The sequence below is a fragment of the Mauremys reevesii genome, linkage group 6 (genome assembly GCF_016161935.1).
Source record: "Mauremys reevesii isolate NIE-2019 linkage group 6, ASM1616193v1, whole genome shotgun sequence".
NCBI classification, from domain to species: domain Eukaryota; kingdom Metazoa; phylum Chordata; order Testudines; family Geoemydidae; genus Mauremys; species Mauremys reevesii.
In genome coordinates this window covers 77,099,641-77,127,459 of record NC_052628.1, presented here as the reverse complement: position 1 = coordinate 77,127,459, position 27,819 = coordinate 77,099,641, and the positions used below count along the sequence as shown (strand labels likewise).

Genomic DNA, 27,819 nt, shown 5'->3' with positions numbered 1-27,819 from the left:
TTGCCTGCGGAGGGTCCGCTGGTCCCGCGGCTTCGGCATGCCTGCGGGAGGTCCGCCGAAGCCACAGGACCAGCGGACCCTCCGCAGGCAAGCCGCCGAGGGCAGCCTGCCTGCCGCCCCCCGTGGCGCCGGCAGAGCGCCCCCCACGGCTTGCTGCCCCAAGCATGCGCTTGGCGTGCTGAGGTCTGGAGCCGCCCCTGGATGCTCCTATTTTCTTCAATCTGACATATTTTGGGAGGGGAGTCTCCCCGGTCAGAATCCGTCCCTGCACTCATGGACCTCTCCATGAGGAATCTTCAAACTCCAAACTCCTTTGACTGTTTTGTCCTTCTCAGGAATGACCTGCAGAGGGACAGGACATTATTTCCACCAGGCAGTACAAACAGGTATTGTGATCATCTGTTACCAGGAAAGGTTTTGGTAAGTTGACTATTCCTGAAGCCTGGGATTCTTGGCATGTTCTCCCTGCCTACCAATAGAGGAACTAGGGATGGGTTGGTACTGCAATCATCCCCTACCCAAGGGGGGGAGGTCCCAAAATTTAGGGAAACATGCCCCAACAATCTTCCTAACTAACTAGACTAAAACAACTTAGACTAACTTTTTTAAAGAACTATTTACAGGAAAACTAAAGCTCCATCTTAGACCATGAGCAGTAAGAAGGAACTAAATAAAGTTCAGCAGCCCCCTTTATGCTGTCGGTGCAGAGCATGAAAAGAAATCATGCACAGACCAAATGGACTCCCCTAGGAAAAAGTTCTCTGGTCCTGGTGCTTGGGACACATGCATAACCTGAAGCACACTACACAGGAAGAAGCACTCAAGAAGAAATATAAAATCATTGCAGTTAGAATTTGCAGATGACACAAAAGTTGGTGGAGTGGTAAATAATGGTGGGGAGAAGTCAATTATATAGACTGATCTGGATCACTTTGTGAGATGGATTCTTTCAAACATCATCCATTTTAATACAGTCAAATGCAAGGTCATACATTTAGAAACAACATATACAGGTCATAAAAACTGGTAGACCATATCCTGGAATGTAGTCACACAGAAAAGGACTTAGGAGTAATGGAAGATAACCAATTGAACATGAGCTCCCCAGGCGATGTTGTAGCTAAGAGCAGGGCTGGCACTTCCATTAGGCAACCCTAGGCAGTCGCCTAGGGCGCCAGGATTCGAGGGGTGGCATTTTGTGCACTCCCCACAGGGCGCACGGGAGTGTTCGGTTCCACTCCCGTCGCGCCGCCAAACAAGGACCTTCTGCCGACGTGCCACGGAAAACAGCGGCAAGCAATTGAGCAGCTCAATGACTGCTGCTGTCGCCTGCGGAATTTCGGCGGAGGGTCCTTCTTCAGCGGCACCCCCCGAATTAAGTGAACAAAATTAAGTGAACAATATTAGTAGGCAACCGTACTTTTTTTTATTTAACAGTTTTTCTGTCTGTGTGTATACAGAAGCTGTTCTAATACATGTTCATACACATCAAAGTACATTGCACTGCACTACAGCAAGCTGTGCATTGAACCAGCAGCTAAACATGGTACATCATTTGTATGATATGTTAGGGACGTTATCTCCACTTTTGGAAGGTACTTGAGAGGTATTCAGATACCTCAGTGTTGGGGCCACATAAAATTCCAGGCGTACAGATAGTAACTGTGGATCCCATGGGCATTCTTCTGTCCTGCCTTCAATTCCACCTTCCATGTCAGCTTATGCTGGGCAAGGAGGGAGACATGATGATAATGCCCCCTAAACAGCCACTGTCCCTGGGTTCTCTCAGTACAGCCGCACTGCAAGACTTAAATAACATGGTGGACCTTGTTACATCAATGTGGGTTTCTTCAAAGAGAAAAATATTTCTATATATAAAAATCTTTAAAGTGATAAGTGTTAATTATTAAGTGCACATCAGATTGTTTTAACAAGAGTGACATTAAAGCAATTTCTCCCTTAATTCCTAACCTCTCCTTATAATAAAGCCCCATTCTCATCTAATTTTTTTTTAAATCCCCCTTTCAACAAACTTGTTCTCTCTCTTCTTTCCTTCTATGGCACCTTACATTAAACATGTAATTGTTTCATCAGAATAAGCCTACCACTAGGAAAATAAAACCAGACAAAAATCAAGCACTCAAGTAGGACTATTCTAAATTAAAGGAAACTAATCCATTTGACAACACATCTGTTGTGAACACTACAGCCTATTTTGCCAGTGTAGAAGATAAAAGTGTGGTAGAAAAGTTTGGTATATAGTTTCATACAGAAACCTTTGTCATGGAAAAAAGCTAGATTGACTGATTATTGAGTCAAAAAATCTAGAAACCATGAAAAGTGAGAAATACACATTTCTGTGAAACATTAAATCCATTACAAAGTCTCACTAGAAATCTGATGCTCGGTATTTATTTTTAAGTCCTTTTGTGTCTCAGAATACACAGAGTTCATTGACCTGTGAAGAGCATTATGTCCCCATTCCAAAACTCTGTGTTCTGCTGCTCCATTTTCATGCTATAGAAAGGAAAGGGCCAACTTTTAAAAGGCCTGCTACAGAAAGGGTTAAATAAGCTAAAATACTTGGTTTCTACTTAAAGAATACTGAGTAAACAATTGGTGTTCATCTGTCTAAATATTATTTCTCTCAGTAAAGCAGGTCTACTGTCCAAGGCTGTTTGTAAGTTATGACAAGGGAGCCTGTTCTGCGTTTGTAAAACAGAATTAAACTCTTTGAACTGGCCACACATGGGGTTAACAATACCATAAACCTTGACGATGTGCAGAGGGAGTCTGGATTAGCAAAACATTCCCACAGTCAGAAAGCCATGCTGGTATAATCTATTAAAAGCTAAAGCAGTCCTGAGATGAGAGGTAGTATGGTCCAATGACTAGTACTGGTAGAATGGTACTCAGAAGGTCTAGGCTCTAATTCTTGGCTCAGACACTGACCTATTGTATGACCTCATATGAGTAACTTTGCCTCTTTATGCCTCAGTTTCCCCAACGGGATAATGATATTTACCCTTCTACAAAAAATACTTTGTAATTCACAGGTAAAAAGCGGTATGAACTAAGCAAATTATTATTAAAAAGAAAATCAGAAAATCAAGACTTAAACAGGATTATCTGATAGAAGCATTTTACAATCTAAAAATACAACAGAAGTCACTTCACCCACCAATGAAATGCAGCTAGTTCTGGGTCAAACACAGCTACTGTAGGCAATACACTACACGAGCCTGTTTGTCCCTGCCTCCTGCTAAAGCTGCTGCTGGCAATGATGGCAGCTTTTGCTGCCATAAACATGAAGGAGTCCACGGCCCAGGGGTGAGGCCCATATTGAGGGGAGGAGTTAGTCCAGTGAAAGTTTATGTTTCAAAGTGACTTGGGCTGTGTGGCATGGGCAGACTGATCTCCAGAAGTTCTCCCCAGTTCCCACTGGAAACATTAATACTGCTGGTTGCCTCCAAGAATATGATAGGGAAGAGAGGTCTGTCAGAGGCCACTGGGGCTGTCCAACATGTTCTTTTTAAAGCTATCATAAAGTTGCTAATTAACTCTTGAAGCATTTGCAACAAGCTTTGCTCTTCAGCCCTGCTCTCTAGTTCTGTTTGTCAGCCCTGCTACCAACTACTGTGCTTCCCTATTTATCTATGCCTGTCAACTCTCCATGCCCCCTCCCCATTCATACTTCCCCATTACTTGTGCCTTCCCTTCATCATCTAGTCCCATGCCCTGCCAACACATTCACAGTTGTTAAACTCTGAGTCTCAGTCTGATAGGCTTCCTTAGATCTGTCAGACTGGGGATGCTTTGTGATGAGTTTTTGGAAGCTTCTTAGATGTAGTCTTATTAGTATCACTGTAGTAATAGGAACCCCAATCAAGCATCATTGTGTTAGGCAATGTACAAACATTTAACAATGAAAACAGTCCCTGACCTAGAGAACTAATCTAAATGGCCCACAAAACAAGAGTGGGGATAGGTTTGGAGGATGAGTTTAGTATGGAGAAGTTTGGATGAGAGTAGTATGTAGCTAAGCTACAAGGGTCAGGTTTCTGGCAGCTTTGGCTTCAATTTCTCCCACTTTCCCAGCTCTCTCCATGACCTCTTTTTACTAGTAGAATGCAGTAGATTCTGCTTATGAGCAACCTCTCAGTTCCTAGCAAAAAGTTGCTATTTTCCAGCTGTTGCCAGTAAGCAGAAGGCACTGTTTTCAGGGGGATGCATAGAAATAGGAGAATGGAACAACAATACACTGCAAAGTGAAATTGTTAACTTTCAGTTCAATGCAATGCGCTAAAAAAAACCCAACCAAACATGACACACAAATGGATACACTGTATAGTATACCACAGTGTATGGGGAGACTTTGGCAAAGCAGTAAAGTGCCTGAAACCACTATGGCTTATTGTTAAAGACAGCCTAGTCAGCAAGCTGTTAAAAGCAAGTCTCAGCTTGACCAAGGCAGGAGGGGAGGGGGTTTTGGGTGCCACTGAAAGGGCAGCTTGACCCCGCCTCCTTCCTGATAAGAATTGAGTTAAAATTGCTGATACATGCATTTTCAAAGAGTATGATGTGCCCCAGGAATGTCTATTGAGGTCTCAAGGCTGCAAGTTCTGGAAAAACCCACACCTGGTTAATCAATAATCAGAAGGAACTTCTTGCTTGAAACTGCTTACTTAACAAGGTTTCTTTAATTACTAATGTATAAATAAAGGGAGAAAGCTTGAGACAGGTGGGACTAGTATGGCCTCTCCCTCTGGATGTATCTTCTGTTCTCCAGCGGCAGATGGGCTGCCGTTGTGTCACTCGAAAGCCACACTCAGCTTTGGTAATTATCAAGGGTTGGGGGTGTTTTACTAACTTGTTGCGGACATGTGTAAGTGCTTGAGACTAAGTAAAGTTTAGCTTTAAGTGAAAGCACTCTTGTGTTGTCCTGTTTGTGCCAGCCATCTATCGGTCGGACGGCCGTGTCTCCCCTGATTTATTTCCTGACACCTCCTCGCACAGAGTAAAGTTACCAAGAGCTTTGGGTTGAAAGAACCCCGGGGTAACAACAGGACTTGGAGCAAATTTAGGAATTTTCATCTTGTTGTGTGTCACCAAGAGTACAGTAGCACAGAATTCTATAAAATAAAAGCTTTTTAAAAGCACCAAAGGAAAAAAAAAGGTTTTCTAAAAACATTTGTCCTACACCCATTTTTTTACAGTTTTCCATCTCCCCCTGTAAATCTTTTTCATTTTGCAAGCAGCTTCGTAACTGTTCTCACAGTTCTATCCCACAATTCTGGGATATCCTGTGGAAAATGTCCACAAGCAAAGGCTCTTTGAGTTTGTTGTCCCAATGCACTATCTTCTTGTGGGTCAAGAGAGGCCTGTGGGTGCTTTACAGACACTACTGTTTCCAAAAGTTCTGTGTCAGTGAGCACACCTTCCACCTGCAAATGACTGTCAAATTCAACAATGACCTCAAATTCCTCTGCTCTTAGGTTTTCAGGAACTGAAACATCAGCCAGCACATTGGTGTCCACCAGGCCAGCATTTTTTGCTGTTGATGCAAACCCCCTCTTTTTGAAGGAGTATCCAAAAGTCTTCTGAAGATCAGCAGCCCATGACTCCCTAGCAAGATCACGTGCATCAGAGTTGTTGTTTAACAACATCCACTGTTCATAAGTGTGGGTCAGCATGAAGAGAGTTTTAAGACAAGCACAGTAGTGAACTTTGAAGTTTTTGGTGACACCTATGTCCATCGGCTGCGTGACTGAGGTTATGTTAGGAGGCAAGAATTTAAACAATGTGTGATAGCTCTAGATTAGCTGAATGAGCTGGATAATTGTCAATCAGCAGGCACACATAGCAGTCTGATAGACACTGCTCCCTGTTCCAGATCTGTAGCCACTCTTTAAACAACAAACTGGTTATCCAGGCATTCGCTGAGCTTCTGTAGATCCTGGGCAGCTCTGAGTGGTCCTTCAGGAAATGAAGGCACTTGCTCTTTCTGATCACCATAAGAGTCTGTTTCTCTGTCTCACCCAGGTTTGCACAACACAGCAATGTGATATGGTCCATGTCTTTTTTCCCCTCCTGCAAATCTTCCTTTCAGCATGCCAAGGCTTCAGCATGCCAAGCCCTGGTAGAAGAAAGCGGTCTTATCAGCACTGAGGATGTCAAATGGCTGGAACTCCTCTAGAATGTTGGTAAGGTGTCCACCCTCCATTTAGTAGTTGTCAGAAAGTTAGCATCCTGTTTCTTGCCTTCCTCCTTTGATGAGCGATGTGCCAGGCTTTCCACAAACTGAGACAGCCATCTGAAGGGATGAACTCCTTCCCCTACTCTGCCTCCAGCTGACTCACTTTCTGTTTCAGCATTGGCCCAGAGAGTTGAGTACCTTGGCCAAGCTTATGCTGGAACCAGAGCCACAGAGCTTCACCAGCATCTGCCTGCTTTCCATTGCATTGATACTTGTACTCCTAAGCTCAAGTGTCAATGGAATGGAACAACACTATTGTGTTCCCATGCTCCCATAAAACGAATTAAATGAAATAAGTGATTTTGAGATACCAAACTTCTTGGCTACTCGCACTTGCTTAGCACCAAGCTCAAGTAGGGCATCCAGAATCCAAACTTTATTGGCAAGAGATATGTCATTTCAAAATCACGGAACACAGCAGAGGTGCTCATCTGTGCATGGCCAGAGCCAGGAAATTGATTATATGTAGGACCTCTCCCTCCAAAAAAAGTTACTAAAAAGCAGCATGCCTTTTGCCGATATCCAAATTCCATTAACATCCATATTAACGGGATGGGATTGTTTGCAATTAACAGCAATTCTGATAACAGGCCACTTCCTGTTAAGTGTAATCTATTGAAATTAGGATAAGATGTGCAAGGTCAGGGAGTGGGGAAACCTGTAGCCAAAGCTATCAGAGTTGCTCGTGTAGCTTCAGAAAAGGGAAACAGATTCAGGATATCTGAGCAGTGCTGTTGCTAAATTTCCACGAAACAAGTTGCTAAGTGTATTTATCTCTGTTTGCCTGTTAAAAAGTTTATCACAGTAACCAAATTAGCTTGTAAATATTAAATCCTTTTAATTTCTTAATTGCCTTACATTATGTATGTGACTGTGTTCAGTTAACCTTGAGATCAAAGATGTGACATACTGCAGGAAACTAATAATATTATCTACATCAGTGGTGGGTGGCCGCAGGTTGCCCACCACTGATCTACATCGTCTTCAGCTTATCGATCTCTGTTATAATGTATGACTGGCAGCTGCCTTATGTTAATTGGTGTAATTGGATTACCTGTGTATGCATAGTAAATAGAATGTTAACTTCAAAATGATGGGAGAGTGTGTGCTCAGCAAAAAAGAATCCTCAGTCACATGCCGTGCACAAAACACTTAACAGCGCTTCAACTTCAAAAGTGAAACATCGGGCCTGATCCAGCATCTGTAGTCTGCTGAACTTTAAACAGGGAAAGTTTAAGCGATGGGACTGAGATCTTCAAAGTAGTTACTTGGACAACCCTGGAAAATACATGGAAAAGACGACATCAGACTTTACATCTAAGCTGCCTTTGGATTCTGACCTGTTGGGATAATTCCTAGGAGACTTTTACAAGCCATAACATCACTGCTATGATCCTGAGCTATGAACACTGAACATAATGTGTATGTCTATGATTCCTTAACCATTCAATAACTCTCTTCTTTTCTTTTATTAATAAATCTTTATAGTTTACTAAGGATTGGCTGAGAGTGTGATATTTGAGTAAGATCTGAAATATAGATTGACCTGAGGGTAGGGCAGAGTAGGGTAAGTGTCTGATCCTTTGGGATTGGTAGAACTTTAAGTATGGTGAACAGGGTTTTCAGTAACCTATCACTATATTAGATCTGTTTGCTAGATGGGAGCCAGAGGCTGGAATGCCTAAAGGAGGCTACGTTTGGCTTCTTGTTTACCAGTGTGGTGCTACAGAAGCTTTTTTGTTACTGGCATGGTGAATCTAATTATAGAATAAACCACCAGTTTGGGGGATTCTTGCAGTCTGGAGTATGGCATTATCAGTTTGGCCCATCCAGGCACCCGGTCACAGATGTTATTCTGAATAAGGGGATGTGATGGAGCAGAGAAACCTCACACCACCACAAAAGGGGTTAAAGAGAGCCCCACTAGCCCCGCTCCACTATATCTGCAGCCAATGCCAGTCCTACAGGGGGAAGGAAAGGAGAGAACCTGGCTCAGTTAAGGCCTGCTAGGCTGGACTGAGCAGCTTCTGGGCTGGAGGATTTCTGATCCCATATGAAGTCACTCTGGGAACTGAAGAAAAAGTCTACTAGAGAAGGAGAATGAATACAAAGTAGGGAGGAAACAAAAAAGAAAAAAAGAGTAGACGCAGAAGCAGATGATCATGATGACAACATCAGCAAAAAAGCAAAGCTGAGGCAGGAAATAATAAACCAATATGTTATAATTGTAAGATCCCTAGCCAAAGAAATAAGATTAGGTGACATTAATCCTGTGAAAGTAGCTGACTGGATTTTTTTTTAAAAGCATAAGGGATATAATAAGAGCCAGAAGATTGTGAGATGGGGATCTTTTAGTTCAGTGTGAAGACAAAGAGCAAGCTGATAAACTGCTAAAACCTAAGACACTAAGAAAAGTTAAAATAAGTGGGCAGCTACCAAAGTATTTGACTGAAACGAAGGGGGTAATATCTGGAGTGCTATTAAAATGGAGCAATGATGAGATAACCAAAAGCATAGGAGAAGATAAAGTGTTACTAATTAGTCATAGCATCCCCAATACCATCATAGTAAACCTGGTGGCTGAACTTTGTAACTTTGTCCTCACTCACAACTATTTCAGATTTGGGGACAATTTATACCTTCAAGCCAGTGGGACTGCTATGGGTACCCACATGGCCCCATAGTGTGCCAACATTTTTATGGCTGTCTTAGAACAATGCTTCCTCAGCTCTCGTCCCCTTATGCCCCTACTCTACTTGCGCTACATTGATGATATCTTCAGCATCTGGATCCATGGGAAGGAGACCATTGAGGAATTCCACCAGGATTTCAACAATTTCCACTCCACCATCAACCTCAGCCTGGACCAGTCCACGCAAGAGGTCCACTTCCTAGACACTACAGTTCTAATAAGTGATGGTCACATAAACACCACCCTATACCGGAAACCTACTGACCACTATACTTACCTACATGCCTCCAGCTTTCATCCAGACCACATCACATGATCCATTGTCTACAGCCAAGCTATAAGATACAACCACATTTGCTCCGATCCCTCAGACAGAGACAAACACCTACAGGATCTCTATCAAGCGTTCTTAAAACTACAATACCCACCTGGTGAAGTGAAGAAACAGATTGACAAAGCCAGAAGGGTACCCAGAAGTCACCTACTACAAGACAGACCCAACAAAGAAAGTAACAGAACGCCGCTAGCCGTCACCTACAGCCCCCAACTAAAACCTCTCCAGCGCATCATCAAGAATCTACAACCTATCCTGAAGGACAATCCCTCAGTCTCACAGACCTTGGGAGACAGGCCAGTCCTCAGTTACAGACAGCCCCCCAACCTGAAGCAAATATTCACCAGCAACTACACACCAAACAACAAAAACACCAACCCAGGAATGCCCAAGCGCCTTACTCCCACTGAAATCAATTTGCTATCCATAAAAGTGTCCAATCCCTTTTTGAATCTTGCTAAATTCTTTGCCTCAGTGACTTCCCATGGTGATGAGTTCACAGTCTAACTACATGTGGAGTGAAAAAAGAATGTTTCCTTTTATTGTTTTTGAATTTGCCACTTTTTAAATTTAATTGAATGTGTCTCCTTGTTCTTGTATTATGAAACAGGGAGAACAGAGGCTCCCAACCAATCTGCTATATACTATTCATTATTATATGTACTATTATCATGCCTCCTCTCCTTTCTAAGGTAAACAATTATAAACCTTTCTCTGTCTCCTCATGGGAGTTTTTCCAAGCCCCCAATCATCTGTGTCACCATTCTCTGACCCCCCTCTAATTCTGCACTCTCTCTCTTGAGGTGGGGTGACCAATACTGCATCAGTAATGTAGATAAGGTGACACCACTGACTTTTCTGTATTATTCGCCATCCTATTTCTTATGTAATCTGACATCTTGTTTGCTTTTTTTGGCTGCAGATGCACATTGAACAGAAGTCTTTATGCACATTGAACAGAGTTCTGTCCACAATGACACCCAGGTCCACCTCCTGAATTTATACAGTAAATTTAGCACTTTGTACTGTGTATGAATAGTTTATTTTTTCCTCCAAAATACATTACTTTGCACTTATTGACATTGAACTTCACTTGCCAACATGCTGCCTAGTCATCTAGCTTGGTTAGGCCCCTCTGAAGTTCTCCACAGTCCTCTCTTGTCTTGATTAACCTAACTAATTTCTCATCACATCCACATTTTGCAACCTCACTGTTCATCCTTTTCCAGATCATTAATATATTTATTAAACAACAACTAGCACAGTATAAGTACTAGTACAGAACCTTGAGTTACCCCTCAACAATATATTTTTGAATAATGAAAACTGACTATTTAATCCAACTCTTTATTTTTTGTCTCCTAGTTTATTTTTGGCCAATGACACTATTTGCCTCTTATTTTGTGATTACTTAGTTTCTTTAGCAGCCTCTTGTGAGGGAACTTGTCAAAGGCCTTTTGAAAATCTAAATAATGTCAACTGGTTATTTAAACATTCAAAGAATGCTAGTAGATTACAAAAACCATGCTGGTTAGACCCTATCATTCCAGGTGTTTAATTTTCAATTATCATTTTAACCAATTTTCCAGAGTCAGATTTAAAACTTACTGGTCTATTATTCTCCAAATCACCCTTAGGTACAACATGTATTAACCCCCCTCCCACCCCAAGCCTCTGGAACAGTAGCTCTTTTGAATGAGAGATTGCATATTTTGGTAGCCTCTCAGCCACTTCATACTGAAGCTCCTTCAGGACTCCTGGATGTATAACATCTGGGCCTGGTGATAAATTGCTTTTTATATCATCAATTTGTTCCAGCACCTTTCCTTCTAACAATTTGATCTCTAATAATACGTCACTTTAATTACCAGAAAAGTGCAGGAGAGAAGGCTGTAAGCCCATTTCTTTCCATAGCTAAAGCTAAACCCAAACTGTATCACCTCAGAAGACAAGACAACTGAACTTCTCTACCTCTACAGTGCTGCCATGAAGACATCAGGCTGTTTTTAGAAAATATTACCTTGTGATAAGTATGGCTGCATCTACTGAGGACATGTCTTCTCCCCAGCTTGTTGACATTTCTAAATGTATATCATTCTTCTTGCCAAACTCCTCATGTTGCCACTTACAGAAACTCTCCAGCATTTTTTCTCCATGATGCCCGATATACATATCTGCCTGAAAATTGAATTTCTTGTTTTATTATATGAACATGTAAATGACAATATATAATTTTTTCATCTTTTAATTGCCAATGTGTACAAGTTATGAGATCACAAAGCTGAGCACAACTTTCACCCATATATCAGAATTTCCTAACAATGCCTCACCCCACAGTTAGTCCTAATTATTCATGTGAAATTATTATAATAGATTTCACTGTCTGCCATGCATTGTTGATCTATAGTTGTCTAGATATGAATATATTTCTGATTCCTTGTTTTTCACTTTAATGGCATTTTTTTCCTGTAGTATATATAAGATATAGTGTACAAAGAAAAATGTTCTCAAATAATTGTACAAATATAAGCACATGCTTTGTTTCAGTTAATAAAGATATTCTATATAATTTGTCACAAAATATAAATGGCACAATTGTTTTAACTTCAAAAACAGAAGCCATCTTTGTTTAACTTTAATTAAATCAATGCTGGTGAAAAGTATGCCCTCAGATATATATAGTGGACCTTGTCACCCATATTCTTCTCCCCATATGTGCTGATCTTCCACTGGTACAAGCTGGAGTTCATTGCATCTAGGAAGAGCACTGATGCCAAGATGCAGTGTTTGGATTTGAGGAATCTTTTTTTTCCTGCTGAGAGGATTACTATATGTCCAAACAATAAATGCTTCTTTAGCTACTAGCCTAAGGATAATTTAATTTATTTAAATGTATAAGTTAAAAATCTCTCTTACATGGATATAAGATTCCATTTATTATTTTTGTGAACTCCAACTAAAATATGCAAAGCTTTCAGATACTTTGTAAAATAACAAAAAGTCCACATACTATTACTCTAAAATATAAGGGAACCATAGTTCACTCCAAAGAATGACCCACACTACAACAGCTGATTCATCTCTTCAACAAGGGAACAGGATTTAAAAGATGAGTTCTAAAATGATGTCTGAAAGATATATCATGAAAGAGTGGTGCTACACTCTTGTTTTGTTTACATATGACTGACCTATATCTAATTTTACAGCTAACTGTAAGCTTTGAAACTAAAAGGATTTTGCTTTCACAGTGAAATATCCACATGCACAGCAAAAAAATAGCTGATAATGGACTGAAGTTTTCAAATACCAGCCAATTTCAACAAAGGATTTAGAAAAAATCATTTACAATTTTTAGGTTACTTGAAAGCCATATATACCTCTCAATTTTGAAATAAACTAGGTGTGGGAATTGTCTATCACTGTGCATACGTATAGCATCTAGTGCTATGAGCTCCCAATTTTGATTGGGGACTCTCACCACTACAAATAAATATTAATAGTAAAAATAATAATGAATAGACAGAAGATAATGGAGAAAAATTATGAGTGATGAGTATTCTATGCCTTAATGAAGCAGCAAGCAACATGTCCCTACCCTTCTATTCATTCTACAATGTCTTGTCACAGAATAAGACATATTCAGTACTTTCTTACTGGAGTCTCATGAAGCAGAACAAGCTTAGTCACTCGAAGAGTCACTTGAATTCCAAGGCTCTTGTGCTGGAAAAGGTTAAAAACCTTTAACAAAAAAAACAAAACAAAAAAATAAACATGAGTGCTTTCATTGGACACACTGGAATACATTACAACCTTTAAAAAAATCAAATCTCAGACTTCAAGGCTCTCTTAATTTTGTAGGACTTTGACTTGACATTTGAATTTTCTACACATTAAATATAACACAATACTTAGATATTAATATTTTTGAGGTGGAGGGAGGAGACGACAGATATGGGGTTATCCAGTGTTTGGTCCAAGTATCCTAAAAGGGCTCTATCATTTCCAGATGACCTTGACAGAGCTTTAAAAACTATAGCCCATTTCTTCAAACACTTCCACATGTACATAGTGTCATGCCATGCAGCCCATTGAGATAAATGCAGGACCGAGGCTAAAAGTGAGCAGCAGACAGCAAGAAGCAATAACTCACAGAGCCAAACAGAGTAGTTGTGATCAGGTTTTTACCCACTCTTCATTTCATGATCCTTTATTCTTACAACTGCGGTTACTAATTTTCACTGCCTTGTGGATCAAATAAGTGTGTTGCATTCACGTTCATTGCTGGGAGGAAACATAACTTTGTCTGAGACTGTAATTGCTTCCCCTCCAGCCACCAAGAAGATCAAAAGATCCTTCTAAATGAGAAGAGTCACCTCTTCATAATGAGTTCAGATCAGACTCTTGTCCTAAGCATTCAACTGGAATATAGTTCAAATAACAATATGGGTTTCTAATCATGCAATCATGCTGTTCAACTCCCACTTCTTTAGCTTCACTATTGAAGGTACAAGATACGTCTGTAGAATCATAGCTTCTGTGCTGCTGAATATTCATGGTACTTTCTGACAGTCTACTGAAATTTATGGAATACCCACTTACAGTTAATTATGCCTGTTGAACAAATGTAACAATTAATTCAATCAATTTCCGGCCATGCATTTTTCTTTCTGCCAAATGCCTTGATAAGTTCTAAGAGTTTCCTACCATATTTAAGATGGTTAAAATAAATCGCCTGGCAGCATCTGCTCCATGATACGAAACCATAGCTGGATCTGCAACCACTACAGTTTCTATATTGTATTCCTGAGGTAATTTATAAGAGTATCTTTTTTTTCTTCCTCTTCCTCCTAGTTTTTGATTCCTGGATTTTCTTTTATCTGTAACATAAAAATATTGCTACATGAATTCATCCTTTAACATAGCAGTTTTATGTAAGTGTAGCTGAGGTGATATTTTTAGGATTTGTTAGAAAAAGTTATACTATAAAATATCACTGCCAAGACATCTGTGAGTGGAGAGATAACTACAACTTACAGGATTACAATAGAACTTTTATTTTACAAACACCAGTCTTATGAACAACCAGTTATACAAACCATTTTTCCCAATGGTGGGGAGGGGGATGGAAATCCCATAATGAAGGTGAAGTTGATGAAATACAAGTCCACATCCCTTCATATTCTGATGCCTTCAATGCACTAGAAATCACTTTGCAATGGTTTGTGGGACAAGAAAGCAGTGCAGAGCTCCATACTGCAATTTATGCACTGTACTACTTTAACTCAGACACTTTAACTGTACTACTGCACTGTACTACTTTAACTCAGACACTGAATGTTATGAATCCCTCAATACCCAGGTAGTTAGTAAAATAGGGGTTCTACTGTATATGCATTTACAATCAATGTAATAATTAATACATGGTAACATATTTACTGGGGCTACTTATTCAGTCATGCTTTGTTTGAGGCCATGGACTGTATTCAAGCATGTTAGCTGCTAGTCCAGCATACTGCTCAAGCTGGAATTCTGTCCAGCTGCTGCATGAGTACACCAGATCCCGGAGGACCCGCTGTACCTTCTTCCCTAGTTCTAGTGTACACATGTAAAAACAAACCAGGATTTTGCCTTCAGTCTGCTTATGGGAAGAATACTAATTAATGTCATGGGTTGACACAAGAATAGGTTTACTGAAGTTTCAAGAACGAGGAGTGCTTTTGGCACCTTAGAGACTAACAAATTTATTTAAGCATAAGCTTTCGTGGGCTAAAACCCACTTCATCGGATGCATGCAGTGGAAGATACAGTAGGAAAATATATATACACAGAGAACATAAAAAAAATAGGTGCCGCCATACCAACTGTAATAAAGTTACAAGAGTATCTCCCTGCCTTCGGAAAACTCAGGAAAAATCTGCAGTCCACACACCTCTCCCCCTTCGTACACACAGAGAAAGAAAAATCTGGATTGAAACACATTCACACCCCAAGAAACAAGAGCATGTTGTACACGTGGACCAATTCGTTAGTAAAAATCAGGGGACAAACCCTGTTTTGGAAGTAGTAGTTTGAAGGGTCAGATACTGGAGGATTTCATTGAAGCACTTTCCTCAGTTTTACAAAAAGGACTAGAAAAACAGAACTTCAAAGTAAAAATTGCTGTAATTATATACAGATTAAATAATGCGCAAAAGATGACTTGAGTAAATAAGTTTCTAAGCACACAATAAACTCCAAATTGAAAATGCATTAAACTCATAGATGAATAGAGACCACCAGTTCTTGATTATTTAAATACAACAAAATTCCCACTACAATTTAGGCTATTATAAAAAAATGGATTTGAATTTATTTACACAGATAGGTGGACCAGAAGGTAGCCAGGTATTTATACAGTAATTAGCAACACTAATTTTAAAGTTTAATGAAACAACAAAATAAAATGCAAGCACTATCCATGATTCATATTGGACTATCTTGCATGTCACAAAAGTTGCTCCCATTTAAGTCAAGTAAATAACTCTCAGAGCTCCATGGTGTGGGTTTGGACCCTATGTTTGAAACACAATTTATGCTGAGATAGCAATTATAGACACATGTTCTGAGACAGTTCAGGAATTGGGAGATTTGAGCAAAATGTTTTTCAATTAACCAGTCTCATCCCTAGGTGGTAAATTCCTGTACTTCATCTTATGAATTTCAGCATGCTTTCCAAAACTTTTCACAAAAATACTAAAATAATCTCTTTAGGCTTAATGACTTCAAAAATATTACTTACAGAGTAGTGAAAGACAATACAATGCTAAATGTAAAGATACATTTATGAAAAATTGTGATTTAGAGACAGTAATAAGAGTGTGGGAATTTGGAGATGTGCCCTGGGGGCAGGGATTGGGAACACCACATGGCTGTGTGCAGCAGCTCACTACAGAAGCTCTCCAGTTTGTTTTATTATGGTTTTATTCCTTTCTCATTCATTGGTTTGTTATTTAATGAACCCCAAAATCATTACATGGTGTCAGAAGTGCTGAATGAGAAGGAAACAGGACTTTTTTGAAGTGATTTTGAAGTTAACTCCTGTGTTTGCAACTGAAAGCAAAGACAAAGGGAGGCATCAGAGAAGCAAGTGAAGCACCAGGCATAGAGGCTTTTGCATGTATTTGGTGAGCACAATAGTAGCTTGACTAGCTTAAGCAAGTGGAGTGGAGTCCAAAATGGATGTGTTGCAACCTTGTTCCAGTCTGCAATTGTCAGGCAACGTTGCGGCAAACTGGAAAAAAATCAGGCAGAGATTTGAATTGTATTTGACAGCCATAGGGGCAGAGGATAAAAATGATAAAGTGAAATAATAAATCTTTTTGCGTGTTGCTAGGAAGGAAGCTTTGGATATTTATAACAAATTTAAGTTTGAAGAAGGTAAATGCATGAAGTTAAATAAAATATTGACTACATTTGAGGAACGTTGCATGCCAAAAAGGAATGAGACCTTTGAGCAGGACTGGATTAAGGCAGGGGCTTTAGAGGCTGCAGCCCAGGGCCCTGGCTGAAGGGGAGTCCAGCAAAAATAAATCACAGGCAGTGATCTCCAACTCCAGGTCACTAAAAGTCCTGCGGCACAGCAGGGGCTCAGGCAGGCTGCCTGCATGCCATGGCCCCACGCCACTCTCAGAAGCAGCAGGCTACTAGCACATCTCTACAGAATGGGGCCACGGCATGCAGGCAGCCTGCCTGAACCCTGCTGTGCTGCCAGCTGGGATTTGCCTGTGGTAAGCGCCTCTTTGCCAGAGCCTGCACTTCGCGCACACACACCCCCTCAACCCCAAATCCCTGCCCCAGATCAGAATCTCCATCCTGCACCCCAGTCCCCTGCCCTAGCCCTCTCCTGCACCAAACTCCCTCCCAGAAAAAATACTTGTATGCAGAGGCCACACAAAATCTAATAGCCCCGGGCCCACAGGAGAGTTAATCTGGCCCTGCCTTTGAGACAGACAAATTTTTTACATGAATGCAAAAAGACTGATGACACCATAGAGCAATATGTCACAGAATTAAGGAAACTCAGTAAAATCTGTGACTTTGGTGACCTGGTAGAGTCTGTGGTTAGAGAGAATCATTTGTGGCATTAAAAACAATGTGTAAAGAGAGACGCTCCTCCATGAAAAATATTAAATTTTAGAAAAAGCTCTCCAAATATGCAGGGCAGCAGAAACTGTGAAAGAACAAGCCAAAGAACTGAATTACACAGAAGAGATTATCCAGAGAGTACTAAAGAATATAGCCAGAATAGGTTAAATCAGAAAGTGGAACCACTCACTATGAAAATCACTGATCGGGGGGAAAACGAGATACAGACGGTTAAGTGGAAGTTGTGGATCACAGCATGGCCCCAAACAATGTGTTGCCTTTGGGAAACTCTGTCATAAATGTGGGGAAATAATCATTTTGCAAAATGCTGTAGATCCCAAATGCAGAAAAGTCAAGTGCATTCAGTTAAAGACAGTCTGGTTGAGGAGTTTTTCATAGATGTACTGGGATCTATCAAGCCTGATGAGAGGAACTGGATACTGCCTATGACATTGAATGGAACAATTATTCCACTGAAATGGACACAGAAGTTTGTGTGAACAGGATTATGAGAGACTAAAAATAAGACCAAAATTGGAACCAACAAAAATAAAAGTAACTAGCTATTCTGGAACTAATATATCAGTGAAGGGGAGGTGCACTGCTAGCAACCACCATAAAAATACTATGTACAGGCTCCCTTTCATTGTAGTGCCAAAGAAAGTGACACTAGTTTTAGACCTGACTACATGTGAGAAACTCAATCTGGTAAAATGGGTGCTGTCCCTGAAAGATCATACTGAACCTGGTTGTGAGGCACTCTGTCAGGAATATTGTGAACTGTTTCAAGGGTTGGGTTGCTTGCAGGGTGAACATACAACATGGATAAACGAGCAGGGCCCTCCAGTTACCTATCCATGTAGAAAGGTGCCATTTGCACTCCATGATAAATTCAAGGCTGAGCTTGCAAGGATGGAAGCAATGCAGGTAATACAAAAAACTGAGGAGCCCAAAAAAAAAAAGAAAAAAAGGGTGAGCTCCCTAGTCCTTGTGGAGAAAAATAAGTCAGCTATGCTTAGATACCAGATACCTCAACAAAGCTATAAAAAGAGAACATTTCAAACTACCAACCAGAGAAGAGATTATGGTTCAATTTGTAAATGATCAATATTTCAGTAAATTGGATGCATCCTCAGGGTTTTGGCAGCTAAAATTAATGAAAAAAGCTCAAAGCTATGCAAATTTAATACCCTATTTGGAAGATACACATTTTTACTCTTATTCTTCGGCATAGCTTCAACATCAGAAGTGTACCACAAAACCATACATATGATCTATGAACATATTAATGGTGTTGACACCTCAGTGGATGACATCATCATCTGGGAATCAATGAAAGGAGCATGATCGTAGACTTCAGGAAGTCCTGGATGCAACTAGAGCTGCAAACCTCAAACTAAATAGGGAGAAACTGACTTCTGTTGGGGACATTATTTTCAATTAAGGTGTAAAACCTGATAAGAGGAAGATTTCAGCCATTGAACTGATTCCATGTCAAAGAAAGATGTCCAACAGTTCCTGGGAATGGTTAATTATCTTGGAAAATTCATATCTAATTTATCTACCAAAGCAGCAGCTTTGAGAAAACTTCTAGAGAATAAAAATGAATGGTATTGGAGTGCAGAACAGGAGGAATCATGGGAAGGTTTAGATTACTGCCACACCAACAGTCTCGTATAGGCAGCTTTATTGTCTAAACTTGAAACAATTCTTCAGCTCACCGTAGGCTATAACTCGCAGGGGATTTTTCCCCTTTATTTTTCATATTCTTACTGCCTCTCCTTCCAGGAGACACTGGCAGTCCTGCTACTCCTGATTCTCTGCCCTGTTCTCAGAGTACCAACCCCCGAGACCTTTTCTCTCTGGAGGCCCCTTTTCAGAACAGGTCCTCACTGCCTCCCCTCCCAGGGGACCCTGGCAGTCCTGCTTCCTAGCTCTGACCCACAAGGACTCCCTCGTTGAGAGTCCTCCTCCTTCCCCTGACCCAGAAGCCCTCTTCTAAAGCCAAATCTGGGTCAGCTACTGTAGCACAGGTGCACTGGCTCTGCTCCCTCTTAAAGGGTCCAGTATAACACTATACAAATTTAAAGATACTTTCTTCAAAGCTAAAATAATTTAAAAAATATAAAATAACAATTCTGATAGATATCTTAAGCCTAACATCTCTGGCCTTTTTGCATGACCTAAACTTAGTGTATGTGACTAGTCTTTAACTTTACATAGATGACAGTTAATTATAGAATCACAGTGTATTTTATTAACTATATGTATTTTTGTCATTTTTTGAGAATCGGTTTCTTTAAAAACTTCAGTGTCAGGATGCTGACCAAGAAACACATCCTATAAGCCATATAACTATGATTTACAATGCAAGTATTTAATGCTGAAATACAAGGTTATAGCCCTAAATCTAAATAACAGACTCATTTCAGTTAGAAGAGAACTCTAGTGAGTAATCTTGTCCATCCACCTATATCCTAGAAGGACTGATTGATTCCAGTAAAGTTTCTAGCAACATAGTTTATCCATTCTTTGATTCTCAATTACAAATGGCAGCTATCAACTAGAAACTTTAATATGACATTGTTACTGCTCTTTAGAAAAATGAGTTGATATAAAAGTTTTATTAAGCTGAACATTTATTCTGGTAGAATGGATAATAAACAACACCCAGCAGAAGATAATAACCTATAAAGTATTTATTTGTCAATACTGTAGTCATAGAGAATATTATGTATGTATATTACAGTACAATCCAAATGAATGGAACTTGATTATGTCTCTCAGGATTGTACAGCATGAGAATTCCACCCAGCCATGCCCATCATTTCCTTCAGAGCTCTCTGGGGTTGTCAAGCCAAGGAAGAGCCTATGCTAAGCCAGCCAGCCTTTTCTTACTTCGCTGGCAGGCTTCCCTGTCATCTGAAATTTCATTTATCAGAAGATTTCAGCTGTCCCCTAAATCCTTCAGATAAATGGTGTTACACCATATTGGCATAATTGGTATTCAACTGGTTGTCATTATCATTGCCAGATAACCAGGAACGTTATAGAAAACCATGTACCTGGTTCTTTGCATATTTATAAATAGGTAAAATTGTAAAGCAATACTGATTACTAAATTACTTGAACTACAGGGTATAGGCTCAAATAGTTTCAGTGCAAAAAATTTCTTTTATTGTGCATGAGCTGAAGGAACTGAAATTAGAGTAAAAAAACTCTGAATAGGATTTACATTGTATAGCAATATATTTTCAATGTAACCACATTCATTTAGTTGGCAGCATAATAAATAACACAAAGTGAAGGTTACAAAGATGACACTGTACAACATCAGCTTTGAATTATTTTCTATAGCTCTAGAAAACATGAAAGATGAATAAATTGCTCAGAATCACTCACTGTTGGTTACTACAACCAAGCCTCGGAAACCTCAACCATTCAGCAATCCTCATGCCCCAACCCAGCCTCTCAGGAGCACCATTTAAGGAGGGATTGCAATTCCTTTCAGCCTTGATTGAGTTCCCAAGCTGTTACTACATACTACTTCTTCTTCCTTAAGGACTACATACTACTTCTTCTTCCTTCCTCTTTCCTCTCTCCATGGTGCCCAATAATACTTTCCCCACATAAGCACTCAACATATCAAATTCCCTACAAGAAAAGTGCATTTGACATAGTCTAGAAAAAAAAGAAAGAAAATAAAAACATTAACCAGAAATGTAAAAATCACAAAAACTAGGAAGGCTGAAGAATTAGTTATATAGAATATCAGTCAAATTACCCTAGGACTTAGCTTATTACCAAGTGTCTCAGTCTCCTTCTCAGCCTATTGGACTCTCAGCCAATCTCTGGTCCTTCTTGTGGGCCATTTGCTGAGAAAGGAGTGGGATGTGAGGTCTGTGTCTATGTCTAGGTATTTGTGCCTCACACACACACACACACACACACACACACACAAATAAAATGCAAAAGGCTTGTCTACACATTGCATTAGTGCTCACCAGCTGGGATGTAAAAGTTCCTAGTGCACATTGATATAGTCAGAAATAGTACCACATCAACACACACTTGGGACCTTTTAGTGCATCCCAGCAGGGTCCACAAGGACAGTTAGTATGCAAAATGCTGATGGGTACTAGAGTTTAGACTCCAGCTGGCATGCAACAATGCATCATCTAGACAAGTCCCCACACACAAACACATCTCCAGTAAAAAAGGCAGGCTGATCTACATGCACACAGGAAGTCTGTGTGTGCCAGGGTGTGACTTTTTGCTTAAGTAAAAACAGGTTCTTAGTTTTCCCCAAAAAATTGTTTCGCTGTGAGTTATCTTTCAACCCATTCCCACAGGAATAGATAACAAATAATACTTTATTTGATTGTCTTCTTCCAGTTCTGTATGCACAACTATTAGTCTTAATGATCCTCCAACACATTCAGCACAGATATGTGTTCCCTCTAATGACTTTTAGTACACCACTGGTGAGATCATTGAGGCATGATCTTTAAAAAGGGGAAAAAGGAGAACCCAAGGAGTTATAGACCAGTCAGTCTAATTTTGATACCCAGAAAGATACTGGGAAAATTACAATCAATTTGTAAGCATCTAAAGGATAATAGCACCCTATGTATAATAGCCAACATGGATTTGTCAAGAACAAATCATTGCAAATCATTCCTATTTCCTTCTTTGACTGGGATACTAGCCTAGTGGATGGGAGGAAGCAGTCGATATGTTATATCTTTATTTTAGTAATGTTTCTGACACAGTCCCACATGACAATCTCGTAAACACACTAGGAAAATGTGGTCTAGATGAAATTACTATAAGATGGGCATACAACTGGTTATCAGTGGCTCTCTGTCAATTGGGAGGACCTATCTAATGGGGTCCTACAGGGGTCTGTCCCAGGTGCAGCACTATACAAATTTTCATTAATGCCTTGGATGATGAAGTAGAGAGTATGCTTTGCAAATGACACAAAGCTGGGAGAGATTGCAAGCACTTTGGAGGACATGATTAGAATACAAAATGACCTTAACAAATTAGAGAATTGGTCTGAAATCAACAAGATAAAATGCAATAAAGACAAGTGCAAAGAACTACATTTAGGAAACAAAAATCAAATGCACAACTATAAAATGGGGAAAACTGGCTAGCTGGTAGTGCTGAAGAAAAGGATCTGGACGTTATAATGGATCACAACTTGAACATGAACCAAAAATGGGTGAATTGGTTGATCACAGGATGACTAAGAGCTGCCAAAGTAATGCAGCTGTGAAAAAAGGTAATGAAGTTCTAGCATGTATCAGGTGAGGTATTTCCAGTAGAGACAGTGGAAGTTTTTATGCCACTATATAAGGCACTGGTGAGACTTCATCTGGAATACTTTGTGCAATTCTAGTCTCTCTTGTTAAAGAAAGGTGAATTTAAACTAAACTAGAACAGGTGCAGAGAGGGGCTACTAGGATGCTCTGAGGAATGGAAAACCTACCTTATTAGAGAAGACTCAAAGAGCTTGGCTTGTTTAGCCTGACCAAAAGAAGCCTGAGGGGAGATGTGATTGCTCTCTATAAATACATCAGAAGAACAAACACCAGGAAGGGAAAAGAGTTATTTATGTTAAGCTCCAATGTGGACACAAGAACAAATGGATATAAACTGGCCATCAACAAGTTTAGGCTTGAAATTAGACAAAGGTTTCTAACAATCAGAGGCTGAAGTTCAGGAACAGCCTCCCAAGGGGAGCACTAGGGGCAAAAACGCTAACTGGTTTTAAGACTCATCTTGATAATTTTAAGGAGGGGTATCATGATGAGACAATGGCATGTAGCCAATCTGCAACTGCTAGCAGCAAATATCTCCAACAGCCAGTGATGGGACACTAGAAGGGGAAGGCTCTGAGTTACTGCAGAGAATTCTTTCCAGGTATCTGGCTGGTGGGTCTTGACCACACGCTCAGGGTCTAACTGATCACCATATTTGGGGTAGGGAAGGAATTTCCCCCTGGGTCAGATTGGCAGAGACCTTGTTGCAAAAAAGGCTAATATCATTTTGGGGTGTACTAACATATGCAAGACACAGGAGGTAATTGTCTACTCAGCACTGGTGAGGCCTCAGCTGGTGTATTGTTTCCAGTTGGGGCACCACACTTTAAGAAAGATGTGGACAAACTGGAGAGAGTCCAGAGGAAAGCAACAAAAATGATCAAAGGTTTAGAAAACTGGGCATGTTTAGTCTTGAAAAAAGAAGATCAAGTGGGGACATAACAGTATTCAAATATGTTAAGGACTGTTTGAAGAAGACTGTGATCAACTATTCTTTATGTCCACTGAAGGTAAGACAAGAAGTAACCAGCTTAATCTGTACTGAGGGAGATTTAGGTTCGATATTAGGGAAAACTTTCTAACTATAAAGAATAGTAAAGCACTGAAATAGTTACCAAGGGAAATTTTTGAATCCCCATCATTGGAAGTTTTTAAGAGCAGACTGCTCGAACACCTCTCATGGTGTCTGGTGTAGGTATACTTGGTCCTGCCTCAGCGCAACGGGGATGAACTAGATGACCTCTTATGGTCCCCTCCAGCCCTACATGTCTATGATTCTATTATAGCTAGCCAACCTTTGTGATCAATTTGGCCCCAAGCCACCAATAAAAGTGTTGACCACTAAATCTCCAGACTGCCATACCAGAGTGCTGCAGAAGGCAGGCACCCTGCTATAAAAAGAAGGTCTAGATTGCTGCAGTGTACTGAAAAAAATAATTCTTCAGAGTGATGAACAGATAAAGATTGATCAAAGCAGCAATGCACAAACAAGGGAATATTACAGAAGCCTCTGGCAATATGTATAAAATCCACAATTTATGTTTTGTTAACCTTTTCAATTTAGGAGTTTTCTAACATATTGCACATAATTGCTTCTGAAAAGCTTTTTTATGGCTTCAATACACATGAATTATAAAGACAGCTGAAACTAAGTGAGTGTGAGTTTTCCAGTCTGGTGGTGCAGATCATTACTGAAACTGATACATCGTAAGTGCCTGATTATGCAATTTGAGCCACATGGCTGGACATTTGCTCTAGCACAGAACCTAGGGCTTAAGATGGTTAGAATAAACTAAACTTGATTTTTCCATCGTAGGGTCTCTTGTCCAGGGACAGAGATAATGGAAGGATCACTAGTAATAAACATATCCCATCACACCCTTTTGCAAGAGTTTGTTTCTTGAATCATTTGGCCTCAGCCATTCTTCTCCCCTCCCCAGACCCCACACATTTAATACTGATTAAAGGACAGGACCAACAGGCTGCAAGAGCAAAAGAGAAGATTACTCACCTTGTGCAGTAACTGAGGTCCTTCAAGATGGTTGTTCCTGTGAGTGCTCCACTTTCAGTGTCTTGACACCCTGCGCTTGTAATCGGAGATTTGTAATAGCAGTGCCGTGTTTGGCCATGCACGTGTGGCAGCCATCTTGTGTCACTCTGAGTGGCTACTTAGTATACACAGCCAACCATCCCTTGGTTTCTTCTCTACCTCAGAGGCCTGGTCCACACTAGGGCTTTAATTCGAATTTAGCAGCATTAATTCGAATTAACCATGCACCCGTCCACACCAGGAAGCCATTTAATTCGACCTAGAGGGCTCTTTAGTTCGAATTCGGTACTCCACCCCGACGAGGGGAGTAGCGCTAAATTCGACATGGCTATGTCGAATTAGGCTAGGTGTGGATGCAAATCGAACTTACTAGCTCCGGGAGCTATCCCACACTGCACCACTCTGTTGACGCTCTGGACAGCAGTCCGAGCTTGGATGCTCTGACCAGCCACACAGGAAAAGTCCCGGGAAAATTTGAATTCCTTTTCCTGTCTGGACAGTTAGAATCTCATTTCGTGGTTGGACATCGGGGCGAGCTCAGCAGCACTGGCAGCGATGCAGAGCTCTCCAGCAGAGGAGTTCATGTAATCTCTGAATAGAAAGAGGGACCCAGCATAGACTGACCGGGAACTCTTGGATCTGATCGGTGTGTGGGGCGAGGAGTCTGTGCTTTCGGAGCTGCGCTCCAAAAAATGGAATGCAAAGACCTACGAGAAGGTCTCCAAAGCCATGAGAGACAGAGGATACAGCCGGGATGCCACGCAGCGCCGTGTGAAAATCAAGGACCCCAGACAAGGCTACCAAAAAATCAAAGCGGCAAACGGATGCTACAGAGCCTGCCACCACTGCCCCACCAGTGACCATGGACTCTGACGATGGGACAGTGTCAATGGCCAGTTCCTCGGCGATGTTCGCGGACGGGAAAGATGAGGAAGGGTTTGTGGAGGACGAGGCAGGCAACAGCGCTTACAACGCTGGTTTCCCCGACAGCCAGGATCTCTTCATCACCGTCACGGAGATCCCCTACCAACCGTCCCCGGCCATTAACCCGGACCCTGAATCAGGGGAAGGATCACTCGGTAAGTGCTTTAACCATGTAAACTTTTATTCTTAATATAACAGGAATCTGAAGTATGTGAAAAGGAGGTCTCTCTATATATGGGGATAGAACAGAAATCCTCCTGGGAGATCTCCACGAAGCTCTCCTGGAGGTAATCGAAAAGCCTCCGCAGGAGGTTCCTGGGGAGAGCTGCCTTATTGGGTGCTCCGTGGCAGCACACTTTTCCGTGCGAGGCTTTCATGAGGTACTCAGGGAGCATTGCCTCCCCGAGCACGGCTGCATAGGGCCCTGGTTTGTGCTGGCTTTCACGCAGCATGCGCTCTCTATCTCCTTCAGTGACCGTCCTCAGGGTGATCTCGCTCGGAGAGTCCTGCATCTAATTAGGGGAATTACTGTAATGTTACGCCTGGTCCAAAGTATTTTTCAAAAAACTCCGGACAGACGGCATAGCACAGACTCAGCACGCTGCTGCGTGAGCGTAATGGAAAGCCAAAGAATCAAATGGACGCTCATGGAGGGAGGGGGGACTGAGGACGCAAGGTATCCCACAGTTCCTGCTGTCTCCGAAAAGCATTTGCATTCTTGGCTGAGATCCAAATGCTTCTAGGGTCAAACACAGTGTCCGCGGTGGGTCAGGGCATAGCTCGGCAATTTACGCACCCCCCCCCAGAAGTGAAAGGGAAAACAATCCTCTGTTGATGCTTTTACATGTCACCGTATCTTTACTGAATGCTGAAGATAGACGGGATGCTGCAGCACTGAACACCGACATCCTCACTCCCCCCCCCCCCCCGCCATGGGTGTCTGACGGTACAATATGACTGATATCCATCGTCATCATCAGCCTATTGGCACATGGGGCAGTGCAAAAGGACTGGTAACCATGCGTACTAGCATCAGTGAGGTCGATCAAGGGCGCCTGGCCCTAATTTTTCCTGGTAGATGGTGCAGTATGGCTGGTAACCGTCCTCATCATAGCAACAGGGGCTGAGCTTCATCAGCCCCACCCTTCATGTGTAAAGAAAAGATTCAATTGCCCCTGGACTAGCAGCAGGATGCTGGGCTCCTCTCCTCCACACTCCTTAATGTCCTATCTGGACTATCATAGCAACTGGAGGCTGCCTTCCACTCATTTCTCACTAACAAGGCACTGTGTCTTATTCCTGCATTCTTTATTACTTCATCACACAAGTGGGGGGACAATGCTATGGTAGCCCAGGAAGGCTGGGGAAGAATGGAATGAACAGGTGGGGTTGTTGCAGGAGCACCCCCTGTGAATAGCATACAGCTCATAATCTATGCAGGATCTGACACAGAGCAGCTGTGCTCTCTGGTTCTCTGATACAGTGGTTATCTAGTACACTTGCCCATATTCTAGGCAGGACTGATTCTATTTTTAGATACCAAAAAGGAGGGATTGACTCAGCGAGTCATTCCCAATTTTGGCTATTGCGCCCCTGGCTAAGAGCAGCCAGGGGCACTTATGACAGCAGCAAATGGTGCAGTGCAAAATGACTGGTAACCATGCCCATCTTATTACCAATTTATGGTATGGTAGATGGTACAGTATGGCTGGTAACCATCTCTGCTGTCATGCAAAAGCAAAAGCATGCTGCTGTGTAGCGCTGCTGGACCGCCTCTGTCAGCGGATCTAGTACACATACGGTGACAGGCACAAAAGGCAAAATAGGCTCCATGGTTTTCACGCTGTGGCGTCTGCCAGGGCAATCCAGGGAAAACAGGCTTGAAATGATTGTCTGCTGTAGCTTTCCCGGAGGAAGGGATGACTGACGACATTTACCCAGAACCACCCGTGAAAATGGTTTTTGCCCCATCAGGCACTGGGATCTCAACCCAGAATTCACAGAGACAGACTAGACTGTGTTCATTGTTTGCAAAAATTTATCTTTGCAAGGAATTCACTCCCTTTTTCCCATCACACAGCTTCAACTGTCTCCAGACCTGCCACAGCA

At 41.3% G+C, this 27,819-nt stretch overlaps 1 protein-coding gene across 9 annotated transcripts in view; it reads right to left on the bottom strand.

Moving 5' to 3' along the window:
• The window catches only part of ADAMTS19 (ADAM metallopeptidase with thrombospondin type 1 motif 19), a 381,231-nt gene that overhangs the window by 162,508 nt on the left and 190,904 nt on the right, over nt 1-27,819 (bottom strand). For 8 of the 9 annotated variants that reach the window (XR_005600317.1, XM_039544208.1, XM_039544213.1 and 5 more), the window contains 3 exons: nt 13,987-14,159; nt 12,937-13,020; nt 11,303-11,460 (listed from right to left, as the gene is read on the bottom strand). Coding sequence is in view for 8 of the 9 variants with exons in the window: in XM_039544208.1 (XP_039400142.1) it covers nt 11,303-11,460; nt 12,937-13,020; nt 13,987-14,159 (415 nt within the window). In the remaining variant the exon portion in view is untranslated. The remainder of the gene's footprint in view (nt 1-11,302; nt 11,461-12,936; nt 13,021-13,986; nt 14,160-27,819) is intronic. The other variant, XM_039544207.1, reaches the window with a different exon arrangement.